Here is a 17,145-nt window from a genome sequence, read left to right as displayed (position 1 = left end):
AAAATAATGCTGTTTTAAAAAATATTTTATTGATTGATTTTAGAGAGAGAGAGAGAGGAAGAGGGGGAGAAAGAAAGAGCAGTTTGTTGTTCCACTTATTTATGCATTCATGGGTTGCTCCTTATATGTGCCCTGAGAGGAGAATGAACCTGCAACCTTGACGTATGGGGACAATTCTCTAACCAACTGAGCTACCTGGCCAGGGCCTCCCATATTCTCTTATCCATGACTGTGGGCCTTCTCAGAGCTAGATGAAAAAGCTGGGAGAGGTGTGAGTGCATTTTAGACACCAGTAATCCCTATGTATATGCTTTTTTTCAACAGAAGATAATAACTCATTTCCAAAATACTGTTTAGGGTTTGTGAGTGTCATAAAAAAATTTGTCAGGACTCTAAGGGGAGAGGGGCATGTGTAAGATAAAGCGAAAGTTATTAACAAGGGTAATGAAGTGTGCTGAATGAATGGGAAGATAAGACAGGAGAAAATAAGTGTTGGGGACTGTGCTAATGAAAATATCATAGGTATTAAAACAGTATTACTGAAAGATGATGAGCTGATTAAGGAAATGCTATGACATTCCTATGAATAAAATGAGCCCCTTCCAAGTTTTTCTTGATATTAAAAATCCATATCCCTAGCTGAAAGTTAGATTTCTTAGCAAGTATTTAAATATTAGAGAAAGAGAAGAAGAGAAAAATGCATGACACAATCTTAAGTGAATGAAGCCCTTGCTTAATATTAGATCTTTTTCTTTTTGTCTGGTTATTTGAAACAGTTGTAATAATGTAAACATTGTAATGTGGCATACCTGAGGCATTGCCTTACATGTAACCAATGATTTATCCAATGAAAGACTTAGCGCAGAGTTGTGGAACTTATTTCATGCCTGGGAAGATCCCTTGGTTTTGTGACCTTCTGTGATCACTGGAGCAGGCTGAGCACTTGAAGAGATCCTCTGAATTTTCAGGAGAGTTTGTTCATTCTTTGCCCAACCTTGCACCAGCCATAGAGATTTTCCTCCCATGGCATACAATATCCTGCTGTCTGATACAAAGATTGGAAGATGAAGGTTGTCAGGTAGTCATGCAGTTAATAAAAACATTTCAAAATAATATGTCTCATAGTTATTACCTATGTTAATTCTCTTGCTTTAGTAGACTGAGCAATATATACAGTGTGATCTGTTTTCAAACCTCCTTTGCAAAGTACCTCTCAGATCTTTAGGGCATAACTCCAAGACTACGCTGTCCAAAATGGTAGTCACTAGCCTGTGTGACTATTTAAACTTAAATTAATAAAATATTTGGTTCTCCCATTGCACTAACAGTATTTCAGGTGCTCAGTAGCCACATGTGGCCTGTTAGTAGCTACCATCTTGGACAGCACCAATACAGAACATTTCTGTCATTGCATCACATTCTATTGGTAATCATTCAAGTTAATCAGTAATAGAGATTTCCTGTGTTAAACTGTAAAATACTATAAAGTTGGGCTTGTGGGAAACAGTATTTTGTAGGTACTGAAAAAAAAGAACATTAACTTTGAAGACAGGAAACGTGCTCTTGTCCCAGCTTTGCTATTTTCTAGTTATAAGACTTGGGGCATTTAATTTTTCGTAGTTAATTTGGGATTTAATTTCTTCATCTCTAAATTGTAGGTTCAAAAAAATTTAGACATCTATTGTTATAATAGTTAACTTTGGGTATTTTTATTCCCTTAGATACAACTATTATAAAGGACCTGTAGTTTTGAGTGAAAGAGGTAATCCAAAGAGAAGGAGAAGGTGTTGATGAAGCTGATAAGAGAATCCTGCCCTTATTCACAATTATTTTAAGACGGATCAGTTAGCTGTAGGAACCACTAAACCACTGCCCACGAGTGTTTTATGGATGCAACGTAATCTCTGTTTGAGAATGTTAATTGTAAATTTTTAAGATTTCTTTTCCCAACATTGTCTTGTTTCCTCCAGGCTTTTTTTGTTTGCTTCTTTTGCTTCCGTCCTTTCACATTGAAATGTCTGGTGATGATTAGCTGTCCACTTTTAAGAGTGACCAGGCCATTTTGTTATGTGACAGTTTTACAAATGCTTTGATATCACATGCATGGATTGCCATCCGTATAATTTTCTTTCCTCCCACTCACCAACCTTAATGCCAAATATTTTAGGCTTTTTTTATGGCCACAACTCAGTTCTAGATTCCTATTTCTGTAATACTCAGGTCAGTCTAGGTTAGGTTTTGCTAACAGTTTCAAGTTTTCAGTGGCTACACAATGAAAGTTCTGTCTCCCTCACACTACATGTGTGGTCTGCAGGGCCTTCTACTCATGACCTCACTTCAGGACTCAATCTAACTGAAGCTTCATCATGCAACATACTTCCGTGATTGCTGAGAAGGAAAGGAGAATAAGGCAGATTGTGCACTAGCTCTTAAAGCTTCTACCCCAAAGTACCCAAGCCACTTCCACTCACATTCCATGACCAAAGCAAGTCATGTGTTCATGCCTAATTTAAGATACAACAGTGAAGTACTACTTGCCATTTGTCCTGAACAGGGTAACTAGAATATGTGTAACAGCTGTAATGGCTACCATAATGGTATTCCACTTATGCATGTTTGGCAATTTCTTTTTTAATTTTTATTTAATTAATTTATTTATTTTATTGATTTTTCAAGGAAGGGAGGGGAGGGAGAAGGAGACAGAGACAGAGAGAGAGATCTATCAGTTGCCTCCTGTATGCACCCCTACCAGGGTTCAAACCAGCAGCAGACTGGGTATGTGCCCTGACCTGGAATCGAACCTGAAACCCTTCGATGTAGAGGATGATGTTCCAACCAGCTGAGCCACACAGGGCCTATAATTTTGTTATGCTCTTGCTATCTTAATGAATTTTACAGTATATGTGTCTTCCAAGAGTGAGATGTCTAAGCTCCCTTCCAGCTTCAACTTCTCCGGCTTTATGATTTAAGAACTGCTCCTCACCCTTGACAACTTGTTAAAAATTACTATGTTCAATAAATGTAGTGAAAATAAAGACATTAATATTCCATAAAATATGGGAGCTATTTTCCTCAATAGCAATTTCTTTAAAGAAAGAAAGATACTGATTCAGAATCTTGAAAGAATTGTAGGTCATTTTTTATTGTGTTGAGTTGCTGACAACATTTAACAATCGCTTGTACCTTGAATTATAAATGTGCAATTTCAAGATCTAAAATGACCAGATTATTCAGCTGACTTAAGTGTTCTTTCTTGGTTGAAAAAAAAGTATATTTTTAAGTTTATAAATCATATTACTTTATGATATCATTTAAAAAATATGTCAGGACCTTTATGTTAGATAAAATTTTATATTTCTTTTTTTAATAGATTTTATTGATTTTTTACAGAGAGGAAGGGAGAGGGACAGAGAGTTAAAAACATCGATGAGAGAGAAACATCGATCAGCTGCCTCCTGCACACTCCCTACCGGGTATGTGCCCGAAACCAAGATACATGCCCTTGACCGGAATCGAACCCGGGACCCTTGAGTTCGCAGGCCGACGCTCTATCCACTGAGCCAAACCAGTTAGGGCATATATTTATTTTATTTTAGTTCTATTTATAAAATTTTAGTTCAAAGTTTTATGTTCAAACTTTTAAAAATGTTACTACTGACATTTCATAAGCCTAGTAACATTGTAGCACCACTTTTGCTAAATAAATAAGACTTTTCCCTTGTCAATACTTGTTTTTTCCTCATAATAAATTTAGTAGGTTATTTTAAATGACATAATTTTCTTTTCCAAACCTCTAAGTAAGTCAATTTACACTAAAAATAAATTAACAGCCTTATTTTCATTCTATATTTGAAAAAGACATTGTCTCTTGAGAGCAACCATATCAACACTTTGCTAAATTTTATTATTTGAAGCTCATGTATGTTTGGACAATTTTCATTTTCCACAAGGAGTACCTCAACAACAAATAATGTCACAGTACCTGCTTGCCTTTGAGTGATGATTTTATATGAAAGTTTTGTGCACTGTTTATATAGTGAAACAATTGAAGAATTTGTTGTTAGACTAATGTAACTTGTTCTACCCTGAGTCTAATAACTTGACACATTTTATTTTATGCTCTTCTTTTATTAAAGAAATAGAAAACTTTTTTAAAATATGTTTTTTATTGATTTTAGAGAGAGGAGAAACAGCCTGTAGCCCTGGCATGTGCTCTGACCCAGCAACCTTTCAGTGCACAGGATGATGCCCAACCAACTAAGCCACAACATCCAGGGCTTGATAAGAGTTTTTTAAGATCTTTTGTCCTGCCCAGCCAGTGTGGTTCAGCATCGACCCATGAACGTGGAGGTCATGGTTCAATTCCCGGTCAGGGCAATGCCTGGATTGTGGGCTGGATCCCCAGTGATGGGCATGTAGGAGGCAGCCTATCCATGATTCTCTCTTATCATTGATGTTTCTATCTCCCTCTCCCACTCCCTTCCTCTCTAAAATCAATAAAAACATTTAAAAATATTTTTAAAGAACCTCTTCATTAACAGACACTGTGCTGAATGCTTTCACTGTTATTTCATTTGATCCAACTACCCTACTCTCTACCCCTTTCTGTCCATCCTGGGTTTCAGTTTAAACATTTTCTCATCTTCAAAGCCTTTTATGATATTCTAGAGCAAATATAGGTACTTCTTTTCCAGTGTTCCAATATACATGGCATATAAAACTTACCATATTGCATCATAATGTATCTATTTTCTTATAAGGCTACAAACCTCCTGAAAAGAAATGTCATAATTTTTCATATACATCTCCATGCCTAAATCCATCCTTGAAACGTAGCAGGGTGCTCAATATATATTTGAGACAGAGGGAGAGAGTCAGGGTGGTGGAGATCAAGGCAACAACCGAGCCACACCAGCTGGGCCTGAATAGGCTCTTGACACCTGTTTGTTTGCTCCTCCTCTCCCATACTGTGCCAGCAGGTAGAGGAGCAGATGGATACTTATAAAAATAGTAGTAACTGTTGATTGATTCAGTGTGCTAAACACTGTTCTTGGCATTTTACATTAATTATTTGGAATCTAATAGTAACTGTACTTTGATATTTTCAACTCTTAGAAGATGTCATCCCCAGCTGATAGATAAGGAAACTGGGGTTCAGGGTTTTTCAAACATGTCTATGATAATGTAATTTAGGTTTTCAGGAGTGGGATCAGGATGCAAATCCAGCTTTGAATTTTGTGCTTTCCATTATGCCTTTTTCAATGCCATTCCAATACTTTTGCCCATTTTAGTGTGTCCTTCCCAGTTTTGAAGTACAGGCCACAGGAAAGGTTTATTTAAGGCTTTCTTTAATTTCAAGGAAAATATTTCAAGAAAGCTAAAATTATCTCATTCTTTTCTATCTTTTTATGTGAAATTTAATGATTTGATGAGGGTTAAACTGGATTTTAACTATTTAAGTAAAATTTGATAAACATCGACTTCTACAATGCCACCACATTTCTTTAAGTTTCTATTTTCTTAAAGGACTTATATTAAGTAAGAACTAAAATCTTGCTTCTCTTCAGTAGATTGGGAAACATTAAAAATGTGCAGAGAGAAATCCCCTTACATTTTATTTTAGCATTGGCAAAAAAGTTACTCATTTATTCCCATCTATGTCCACATAGACAGGGTGAAGTCATAGAATTTCTTCTTAAAAGTGTTATAACAAAGGATAAAGTTCTGTGTTCTGTAACAAAAAAGGAGAGAGGGTGACTCACTCCATGGTTAGCAATTTTCCATGCTTGTACAACACATTAATTGTGCAGACAAGGCTAGATCCCAGGTCTCCTGACATGTAGTACAGTGATCTTTCTATTGTGTGTGTGTGTGCCTTGGGCTTAATGATTCCTGGAGTATCTTGGCATGCAGGTTAAAAGCATATAGTCCTTAAGAGTGTTGGTCATTACTCATGCATATTGTGTGATATCTCTACTACTGCATATTATTATTGTGTAATAATTAATGGCCCTTCATTAATCGTATATTTTTAACTGACTCTTTTAGAAAAAAATTAGTCTTTGCCTCATAAAAAAATTTTAAAAAATGAGTTTGCATTGGTTTTTCAGTCTACTAAAATTATCTATTACTCCCAAAATATTTTTTTTTCCAGCATACCTGTATCACCCAGCTTTATTGGACTGAAATTCCAATACAATTTAACTTTTAATTATATTTTCAATATACTTACTAATAATGGAACGAAACACTTAAATTTATTGCTGTTATAGTTAGAGAAAGTCATCTATCAAGGTATTAACTTGTTCAAGAAGTAGTGGGGAAAAAAGCGAAGTTGTGATGTTTAGAGTGCTGTTTTCCAGCTGACTGTGTTAGGTGATCCTTTCTGTGACAAAGCACTTGGCGCAGTCTTGCAAAGATGTTTGTGTTACTTTTACATCACTATCCATTTTAACAATAAGTTGTTACATGGGGCGGATAATAATTTATAGCAGGTGATAAGAATGACTCCTGAAGTGCTTTGCAAAACCAATTCCTCCTTTCATTTTTTTTAGTGTTGTTATAATACTCTCTTGCTAAACCTATGACAGTTACCTTGTCACAGGTATGCCCACATACATTCCTCTCCACACATACACACATTATTGCCAAGGAAACTATATATTTAAAAACAGATTTGATATTACTACTTCTAAAAATAAAAAAATATCATTAGATCTTTATGTTAGACAGAATAAAAACATGATGTTCATCAACAATATCCATCGTCTGGCTCTAATTTGCAATTTTCAGCCTCATTGTGGTTACTCCCTTCACAGTAATACATGTAGTTAAGCTACTTGCCGTCCCCAATGCAGTTATTCTGCTTCACAAGCATATGGTTAAACCATCAGCTTAGTATGGATTACTAATTTCAATCTCCATTAAAATCTCACACTTCTTTATATATATATTTTTTAATTGATTTTTTTACAGAGAGGAAGGGAGAGGGATAGAGAGTTAGAAACACTGATGAGAGAGAAACATCCATCAGCTGCCTCCTGCACACGCCCTACTGGGGATGTGCCCACAACCAAGGTACATGCCCTTGATCGGAATCGAACCTGGGACCCTTGAGTCCACAGGTCGACCAACGCTCTATCCACTGAGCCAAACCAGTTAAGGCAAAATCTCACACTTCTTGCACTCAAAATTGTACCTCCTGGAAAAGCTTCCATACAGCCTTCTGCCCAGTATAGAGTTCTTGGTATTCCCATTAGCTCTGGGAAGTTTTCTTATAATATTGATTTCATAATTTCTCTTCCTCCATCTTCTGTATTCTTCCAGGAACACTGGTTCAAGTTGGATATTTATGGATTTTTTATATTTCTTCTGTACTTCATGTCTTTTCTATCATATATATATATTTTTTAAAAAATATATTTTTATTGATTTCAGAGAGAAAGGGAGAAGGGGAGAGAGAGAGAGAGAGAGAGAGAGAGAGAGAGAGAGAAACATCAATGATGAGAGGGAATCATTGATCAGCTGCCTTCTGCACTCCCCACATTGGGGGTCAAGCCCACAACCTGGGCATGTGCCCTGACCAGGAATCGAACCATGACCTCTTGGTTCATAGGTCTATGCTCAACCACTGAGCCATGCTGGCTGGGCTATCATATATTTCATTGTGGGGTGGGGGTGGGGGTCTGTTTATCTATGTCCTGAGAGATTTTCTAACCTTTTACTTCCATCCCATTTAATTTCAACAATCATTTTTAACTTTTTGGGAGTATTTTTCAAATCCTCTGGTTGTTTTTGTTCTTGTTTTATTGATGTCATATTGTCTCATATTTGCGGAGATACTAATTGGATGGTATATGAAATTTCTTCTGTTCCCTCATTTATCTTGACCTTTCTTCATTATGCTTCATGTTTTGTGATTCTTGGTTGACCCTTCAGATGTATGAATGAGAGGTTAGAATGAGGAATAGGAAAGATTTAAGGGTGAATGGTTAGGGAGCCAACTCTTGCACCAGTGGCCTCCTAATTGTTAGAATGAATAGGGATTTGTGTGTCGGATCCAATATTTCACCAGTTGCCCTGATATTTCCTTCAGTCTCTTTAGAGAAAGACCTCACATTATTTGCCTTAGACTATGAATAGTCTCACCTACAACCTAAAGAGATATATTGTAGATTTTTGAGACAGGAAACTAACAGGGTAAGATTAATTCAGAGAATATGCTGGTGTGGAAGACACTAGAATAGGGAGACTGGAAAAGTTAATGAAGAAACTGTTACACTTATCCTAGAAGGAGATAGTTAGGACCTGAAGTAGGGCATTAGTAACCCAATGAAATGATTGGGGCAGATGAAAGAAATTATGAAGATAAAATGGTATGTTTCAATAAATAGTTTGGGTAAAACTAAGGATTGAAACCAGTGTGACTAGAAAAATGGAGGCACCTTTAATAAAAATTATCAAGTCAAGGAGAGAAGTTGATTTTTGTGAAGCAATATAATGAGCTAATTTCTCCCCCTATTTCAACAAATCTTTCCCATCTATGTAGTAGCAATTCCTATCTGATAAAAGAATAATATACAAATTAATCATCACTCCGCTACACCCATAAGCCACGCCCGCCAGCCAATCAGGAGCAAGTATGCAAATTAACCCAACCAAGATGGATGCGGCCACAGAGCGAGCAGGAGGCTTGGGTTTCCCTGGCAATGGAGGAAGCCAAGCTTTCCGCACACCCTGGCGGGCCCAGGCCTCCACTCAAGGCTACAAAGTTTCAATTATAGAAGATAAATAAATCCCAACAAAAATGGCTGCAGCCAGAAGCAAGCAGGAGGCTTGGCTCTGCTGAAGGCTACAAAGTTTCAATTATAGATGATAAATAAATCCCAACAAAAATGGATGCGGCCACGGAACGAGCAGGAGGCTTGGCTCTGCTCAAGGCTACAAAGTTTCAATTATAGAAAATAAATAAATCCCAGATCCCAGGGCCTCTGCTTGGGTCACCGGGGGGTGTGGCCGGCCTGAAAACCACCATAGTTCCCTTGCCCAGACCACCCCACTCCCCAAGGGAACCCCCACCCTGATCCAGGACACCCTTCAGGGCAAACCAGCCGGACCCCACCCGTGCACCAGGCCTCTATCCTATCTAATAAAATAGTAATATGCAGATTGACCATCACTCCAACACACAAGATGGCTGCCCCCATGTGGTCAAAGATCCTGCCTCCATGTGGACACAAGATGGCCAGCAGGGGAGGGCAGTTGGGAGGGACCAGGCCTGCAAGGAAGGGCAGTTGGGGGGACCCAGGCCTGCAGGGGAGAGCAGTTGGGGGGGGTGGCCCAGGCCTGCAGGGGAGGGCAGTTGGGGAGGACCAGGCCTGCAGGGGAGGGCAGTTGGGGAGGACTAGGCCTGCAGGGGAGGGCAGTTGGGGAGGACTAGGCCTGCAGGGGAGGGCAGTTAGGGGTGACCAGGCCTGCAGGGGTGGGCAGTTAGGGGCAATCAGGCTGACAGGGGAGCAGTGAGGCATCAGTCAGGCTCAGGGGAGTGGATAGGGGGTGATCAGGCTGGCAGGCAGAAGTGGTTAGGGGCAATCAGGAAGGCAGGCAGGTGAGCATTTAGGAGCCAGCAGTCCTGGTCCCATATTGGAGAGGGTGCAGGCTGGGCTGAGGGACACACACACACACACACACACACACACACACACCCGTGCATGAATTTTGTGTACTGGGCCTCTAATTTTTTATATAATAGCAAAGATAGACTATTCTATGTGAATCATCTTTTCCTTGCAATGCCATTGTAGTTTCTTAGAGATGTTCTTATTTTTGTGTGAAGTATTATAAATCTAAATTACCTTAACGCAGTAATTTACAGAAGGTTGAGTATATGATAGAATTTAAAGAACTATTCTTTCATAATATTATGAATAATTTACAGAACTTAGTGATCCATAAGGGATGGAAGTTTAGATTTGGAAGGCCCAATCTAAATGATCAATTATAAGTTTACTTATAATTTTTGATACCTGTCAAAAATTGTAATAATGGAAAGTGAAATCAAATCAAAATGGTGATAGTGCCTATGGACACTATAAATGAGGAGTAAATAAATAAGTAATGGAATTTTTACTGCAGAAACAAAACATATGAACAACCTGTGTCCATTCTCTTAATTGCAGTAGTTGACCTATACTCCACTTCGCCTGATTTGATAATCTGTACTTTCCTGAGTGAGGAGTAAGCAAGGGAATGAAAGCAAAAGAACTCTTTATAATTCGTGAGGGAAAGCTTAGGGGAAATGAGAAGATTTGGGATTGTTAAAAAAAAAAAAAAGCTTTAAAAACAATAATTGTTTTTATTTTAAAGGGTGTAGGCAGTTGTGTTTTTTTGTTTTGTTTTGTTTTTCGGATTTCTACATCCCATCAGACAGCAGAAAAGGTGCTGCCAGTTGCAGACTTCCCCTGGAAGGGTTTTGCAGTTTCAGGGGACCTAAAACCAGTTAAAAACCCTGTTTTCATGTATCATATTACTTTCACAATGAATAAACTCCTTTTGCATTGAACTTTGAAGTATTGTTTCTATTTGTTCCATATAATCATTTGGTTATTTGTAATTATTGAACTGCCTTTTGACTTGTGAGGGGCAGAGATTTTCTGGTTCAGTGTTTCCCTAAGTGTGCTAGTCATCTGTACTTATAAAGCAAGGGCTCTGGCATCAATTATGTCAGGAAATTGCTAGGTTAAACACAGTTAGATAAGATTCTTATTTCGGTGTGGGGCAGAGGGGAGGGCATCTCAGAAACTTTAGTACGATGACTAAGGAGAAACAATGTATTGTATAGTGTTTCACAAACTTATTGACCACAAAATCCCTTCTTCATGGAGTCTTTTTTGGAACCACTGTTCCTCAGAATACATGTGGGGAAACTCAAATCCCTTAAATTTACAGATACATAGAGAAGAGATAAAAATGACTCATTAACAGCTGCACACTTGGACCAACGTCTTCTACCATATTTCGTTTTGCACCCTTTTGCCCCTAAATTCAGAAAAAAATCTTTTAAGACTACATGATATTTCAAATTAGATCTGTAAAATATACACAAAGGGGTTTGAAGAAATAAACTAATGATTTTCAAACTTTTTAAAGTATATTTTGAATTGGCACATTTACTTTGACAAAAAGAGTAAGATCCAAAGAGCCAGTTCACATTTGTAACCAAGGTTACACTTTTGTAATCAGAAAACTTTTTTCCTTTTTTTCCCCAAAAATCAACCATCTTTCTTGCTATAAAAATGTATTTCCTTTCAAGTTATAAAAAGTTCACACAGTACAATCATGTGTATTATCTAAAAGGTTCCCCTTCCCCAGAAAAGGACTGGAAAATGACTTTGTTGTTCCAGATTCCATCTCTACATACATAAACATGTAACTTTTAAAGACTTCTTTAATCTTAATTTTTTAAATCAACAATATTACATGTTTATCTTCCTACATTAATACATGCAGATCTTCTTTAAATGGCTCAATGACACTACATTCTATAGCTCTACTACAATTTATTTAATCAGTTTACCAATGATGGACATTAGGATAGTTATTTTCTTACCAGACAGTGCTGTGGTAAATTTTGATATAGGTCCTTTTTTTTGAATCTTTGTGTGAGTATGTCTGTAGGAAAGACCTTGAAATGGAACTGCTGGGTCAAAGAATATACACATTTAAATTTTTGTAAGTATTGCCAAATTGCCTTTAAAAAATGGTATTAGTTTATTCTCTCACTGCCAGCATTGCAACAGTAAACTTTAAAATGGCATATAACCATCACTGAACTTAAACAAAAAAGACTTTATACTTAGTAATGAGTAACAAAGAATATTTTGCTATATTAATTTTACAATTATAGAGATAATTTATAAAGCATTGATAATCATGATCTCTCTTTCTTTCCCCCTTCCTCCCCTGCTCTTTACAGAGCAAATTATTCATGGAAGGATTTAGAAGCCTAAAAGAAGGAGAACCAGTGGAATTCACATTTAAAAAATCTTCCAAAGGCCTTGAATCAATACGGGTAACAGGACCTGGCGGAAGCCCCTGTTTAGGAAGTGAAAGAAGACCCAAAGGGAAGACACTACAAAAAAGAAGACCAAAGGGAGATAGGTAGGTTATCATTTTAATTTGTTAGGTGATGAGCTTATGGTATTTAGGAAAGACTTTTGAAAATTTATTTATATTTTTATGTTATTGGACTTCATATAGTCTAATAAAAATAACATGCCACCACTGTGTAGCTGAATGGAATTTTTCAGTAATACGGGCTCTCTTGCAATTTGAGCTACCTGCAGCGCATACTGAACTGAGCGCTCAGCATTGCGCACTGACTAGTCGGTCCCCTGCCACCATTTTCATTAGGCTGTTCTGAGACCACAAATGAGGTTGGAGTTTTCAACAGACAGAAATGCCTGTCTGTATATCCCAACACCTCACCTCTTTTTTCAAAAGGAAATATACCTATTGTTTTGTCTGTTTTTAATGGATAACTCATATACAGGAAATTCAAATAATATTAAAAAAAAGAAGTTAGGGGAAAAAAATCACTTGAAATACAAACTGAGATGGGAATTATAATATTAAGCAATTTTTTGAAACTTGCATTTGTTTTTTACTTAACAATATGTCACGGAACATTTCATGTCAATTATTAGCACCTACATAGATAGCTTCCCACAGTGTGAATTAGTCTTTGGGCAGTTCCAGTTTGGCAGTCATAGATAGAGTCGCTACAAACATTTGGGTACCACTGTTCAAGAAACATAAGTTTTTCATTTATCTCAGAGTAGGATTGATGGATAATATGGTCACAGCTATATATTTAACTTTATAAGAAGCTGCCAACATTTTTTCCTGAGCGATTATACTGTTTTAAAGCCCCACCAACAATATATGAGAGTTCCAACTGCTCTGCATCTTTGCCAGCATTTGGTATTGACAGTATTTTTTACTTTAACTATTATAGTAGGTAGATATGTCATTATGGATTTAATTTTCATTTCCCTAATGGCTGCTGATATTGAGCTTCTTTTTTTGTGTGTGTGTCATCCTTTTATTTTCTTTGGTTTATACCTTTTGCCCATTACTGGATTGTGTGTTTTCTTATTATTGCATTTTGAGAGCTCTTTACATAATTGTAAATAAAAGTCCTTTGTCAGACATACGGTTTGCAAATCTTTTTTTCTGAATTTATGGGTTGTCTTTCCAATCTCTTAAACATCTCTCACAGAGGAAAAGTTTTAAATTTTGATAAAGACATTTATCAATCTTTTATGTTATATTTATGTGATGTCTTATTTAAGAAATCTTTGCTTAACCCTAGATCGCAGAGATTTTCCCCCCCATGTTTTCTTCTTGTAGCTTTGTAGTTTTACATCTATAATCTTTCTAGAGTATACTTTTGCATATAAGGTGTTTGGGTTAGGTTGAGGTTTGTTTGTTTTTAATATGAATTGTTCAAGTGCTATCTGTTGAACAAATACCTTTTCTCTTGAAACGTTTTTAAATTAGAAAGTTTAATCTACTTTCTATCATTTCAGGTTAAAATATTAAATCTTAAAGTTTTTATTACAGGCCATTAAAATATTTAACAAATTCAAAATTTGGTTCCATCACTCAAAAGAACTTACTTGTTCAATTCTAATCTATATTATATATATCAAATTTGTTATATATATAATTTGTTCAATTCTAATATATAAATTCAATTCTAATACATATATGATAAAAACACATTTTGTGAAGATTTATGGCAAGAAACATAAAATAATTTTAAAGATTTTTGCCTTAGTTTTGAGTAAACTGGTTACAAAAGTAAGTGGGGTTATTTTTTCATTCTGTCTTAAAATTGTTCTGAATTTAGTGTTCAGTTACTAGTGTCCAGTTACCCAGCAGCAGTATTATCTTGTTTTATTTTAAATCCTCCACATTTAAAATGTTTTCTTAAAGTTTCAAATGAAATAATTTTAGATTTATTTTTGCTGTTTAGTTTTTCTTATGCTCATTATCAAAGAGTAGAGATTGACTAACCCTTACAATGCTCTCTTTATAGTAAAATGAAGGCTGTAAAGAAAAAATATTTTAAAACTCTATATTTCTTCTTACAAACTGGCCTACACTTATGGTTTTATTCTTTAATAAACCACAATTTACTATGAGAAAAATAAGTATTTTTTAACAGGAAGAAATTATGGGGGAAGAATGATTATTTATGTGTTTGCCACTGTTGATGTTTAGTATTTACATGAAATAATCATGTCAGCCTATAACATATAATTAAATATTTTATATAATAAAATTTTAGTTTATATTAACAAATATGTTATATTTATAAACAGCATGTATACTAAAATAACTCGTTTGGAAATCTTCCTATGTAGGTTAAATTATTTTAATTCTTAATAATTAAAGAATAAAAATACATGTAATTTTTAAAATCAGTTGAAGTGCATGCATGCATACATGGTAGATATATATATTGGGTATATACATATAGCTTCATATTTTTTAATTGTTTGTGGGGGTTTTTTACCTCTTTTTTTATTCTGTTTTTTTTCTTGGGTAGTGACTATCTTCTTTGTTCTCTTTAACCTTCCACATCTTTTGACCCAACCACATAGTCCAAGAAGTGCTATTTATAATGCAAGTTTCTTTTCAACAATGTTGACTTGAGATTTATAAAATAACTTAGAAAAGAATACCATTGTTCTACTGCTTTCATTCCATTTCAGGCAATATTTTATTTGCATCACTGCATTAGTACATGAGTAAGCTTTTTCATTTTCTATATGAGTTGGAATTTTAATGTTTTTTGGGTTTTTTTTTTTAGAAAGAAGGGTAATTGTTCTATAGTTCAGTAGTAATGTTTTTGGCTTGTAAGCATAGGAAATAAGTTTCATTTGATCATATTAGAAAGTCTTGTTCATTTAGCATTTTTAAGATGCTTGTTCCTTTAGACTTAAAATTGATTATGAAATGTGGCATTTCTTTTAGTCCACTATTAAAATGATATGAGAATGACATATTATGATATATTTACTGTTTATGGTCAGAAAGACCAAGGTGAACATGAACAGAAACTCATTATGTGTGTGTGTATATATATATATATATATATATGTATATATATATATATATATAATTTATTCTTAGCTCAGAAGAGCTAACTTGCCCTTTTTAAAAATAAAAGTGAAGGTGTATGATTACTTTTACAGGACAATAATTTTGTGTTTCAAATTCTTTTAATTTGCAGGAAGGTTTGGAAGCCATAAGATAATCTTCTTTATTGAAGGACTGTATATTTGATTTGTTTATTTAAAAATATTTTTTGAATGTCCATTTACCTTAAGTACACTCAAAACTTGTGGTAACCCTTCTCTAACAACCCCCTCCCCACACACACACACACACACACACACACACACACACACTCGCACCCACACCTCTACAGCAGGATAACCTCTTTTAGACATTATCTCTGTGGTATAATTTAAAGTTTTTCAGATTCTTTATGGCTAGGAATTCAGGATATTTAAAATCTACATAGAATGCCTTCAAGTAATAAATCTATACTTAGGTGTATGATACAATCATATTAAGGATATCTGTTTTACCTGAAAAGTTCTTTCAATTATTTTATTTTCATATTTATTATATGTGAGAACCTGCTCCCAAAAGAAAAAGAAAAATGCTCTTTAAGTGGTAGAGATATTTAAAAATGTCAGTCAACAAATTCCAATAAATAACAGTTTCACCCTGATACTTGTGTGATTAGACTTAGGAATTTGCTGTTTCGTAGGTTCCTATTGTGGAAGAGAAATCTCTCAGGCATGGATTGATAGTCCAGATCCTTTGAGGTCTGTCTATTCTGACCTATGACCCCTATTCTTACAAGGTCAACATCTGAGGGCAGGAGATTAAGGCAGTTTAAAGACCGGAATGGTAAATGGAATGGAAAAATTAGCCAGCACATTTTGGGTGCAAAACATCAAAGTCATCAAATAGTTTGCTTATTTTAAACCTGGCTTATGGGTGTAACAAGCTAATTTTATTGTGTTTGTTGGAATCAGAAAAATTTAGTAATTTTAATTCACTTCAAGAACCTATTTATATAATAATATGTTTTGACTGTATAATATGAATTAAGTTCATAAAGTTTAACTTCAGAATATCAGGAAATGCAAAAATAATTTGTCACAGTGTCAATACATTTCAGTCTTGTGACTAGTTTGGGTACTTAATTTAAATTTAAATTAGGAAAACATTTACCTTAGCTTTTGGTATGAAATTTTAATTTATCAACAATGTTAAATAAAACACATACACCTATATCAGCTGGTAATTTCAGGTGACTCAGGGTTTAGTTGTAATTCTATGCTGTTGACTTTTAAGGAAAGTCTGGTTTTAAAAGTTAGAGGTAGAAAATAGAAGAAAGTAAATTGATCAGGCAGGGACAGCTTGTTCTTTTTTTTCTTTTGTTTTTCTGCTGCTTTGCTCTTTTAATTTTACTTCTTTCCCTCTTAAACTGCTTCTCATGCCTTTGATTATATGCTTTTCATTGTAATTTCACAATATAGACCAGTAGATATCCCTTCTTAATTCCTATTTTTGGTCCCTTGTAAGTAGTTCCCCAGCACCCTTTATTTTACATTTGTTTGTATCCTGGACAGCTGTGAATTTGCATCTTCTGCTTCCTACTAATGACTGGAAAGGGCTGGAGCTGAATAACTGAACTGTTGCATCCAACTTTCCATTCATTCATACAGTGACCAAGGAAAATAATAAAACCAATAGAATACCCAAGTCTCCTTCATTCTTCTACATTTTTTACTCTGTCTCATCACATTTACCTTATTATAGACTTAATTTTAGGGTGGTTTTCCAAGTCCTTTCTTCTTGTGATTATTTGGCCAGAGATCTCCTAATGAGGCAATTATAGTTGTTTCCTTCATTCACATTATCTTAGCAGATGCTCTCCCTGCTGTGACCTCTGTTCAGACCAGCAGACAATGTGCCATTCTCATCACCCTCTCTCTGCAAGACATTGTGTGGGGCCGAGCTTCATTGGGCACTGCCTAGGTCTCCCAAGGTGCCTGA

At 35.5% G+C, this 17,145-nt stretch overlaps 1 protein-coding gene across 2 annotated transcripts in view; it reads left to right on the top strand.

The window, feature by feature from the left end:
* Positions 1-17,145, top strand: part of LIN28B (lin-28 homolog B) — an 84,708-nt gene that overhangs the window by 51,881 nt on the left and 15,682 nt on the right. For both annotated transcript variants that reach the window (XM_080665461.1, XM_080665462.1), the window contains exon 4: positions 11,975-12,159. In XM_080665461.1, the coding sequence (XP_080521587.1) occupies positions 11,975-12,159 (185 nt within the window). The remainder of the gene's footprint in view (positions 1-11,974; positions 12,160-17,145) is intronic.

Source organism: Plecotus auritus, assembly GCF_963455305.1.
Source record: "Plecotus auritus genome assembly, chromosome: 4".
Taxonomy (NCBI): domain Eukaryota; kingdom Metazoa; phylum Chordata; class Mammalia; order Chiroptera; family Vespertilionidae; genus Plecotus; species Plecotus auritus.
Note: the sequence above shows the minus strand (reverse complement) of the source record. Positions and strands in the feature narration are given on the sequence as shown.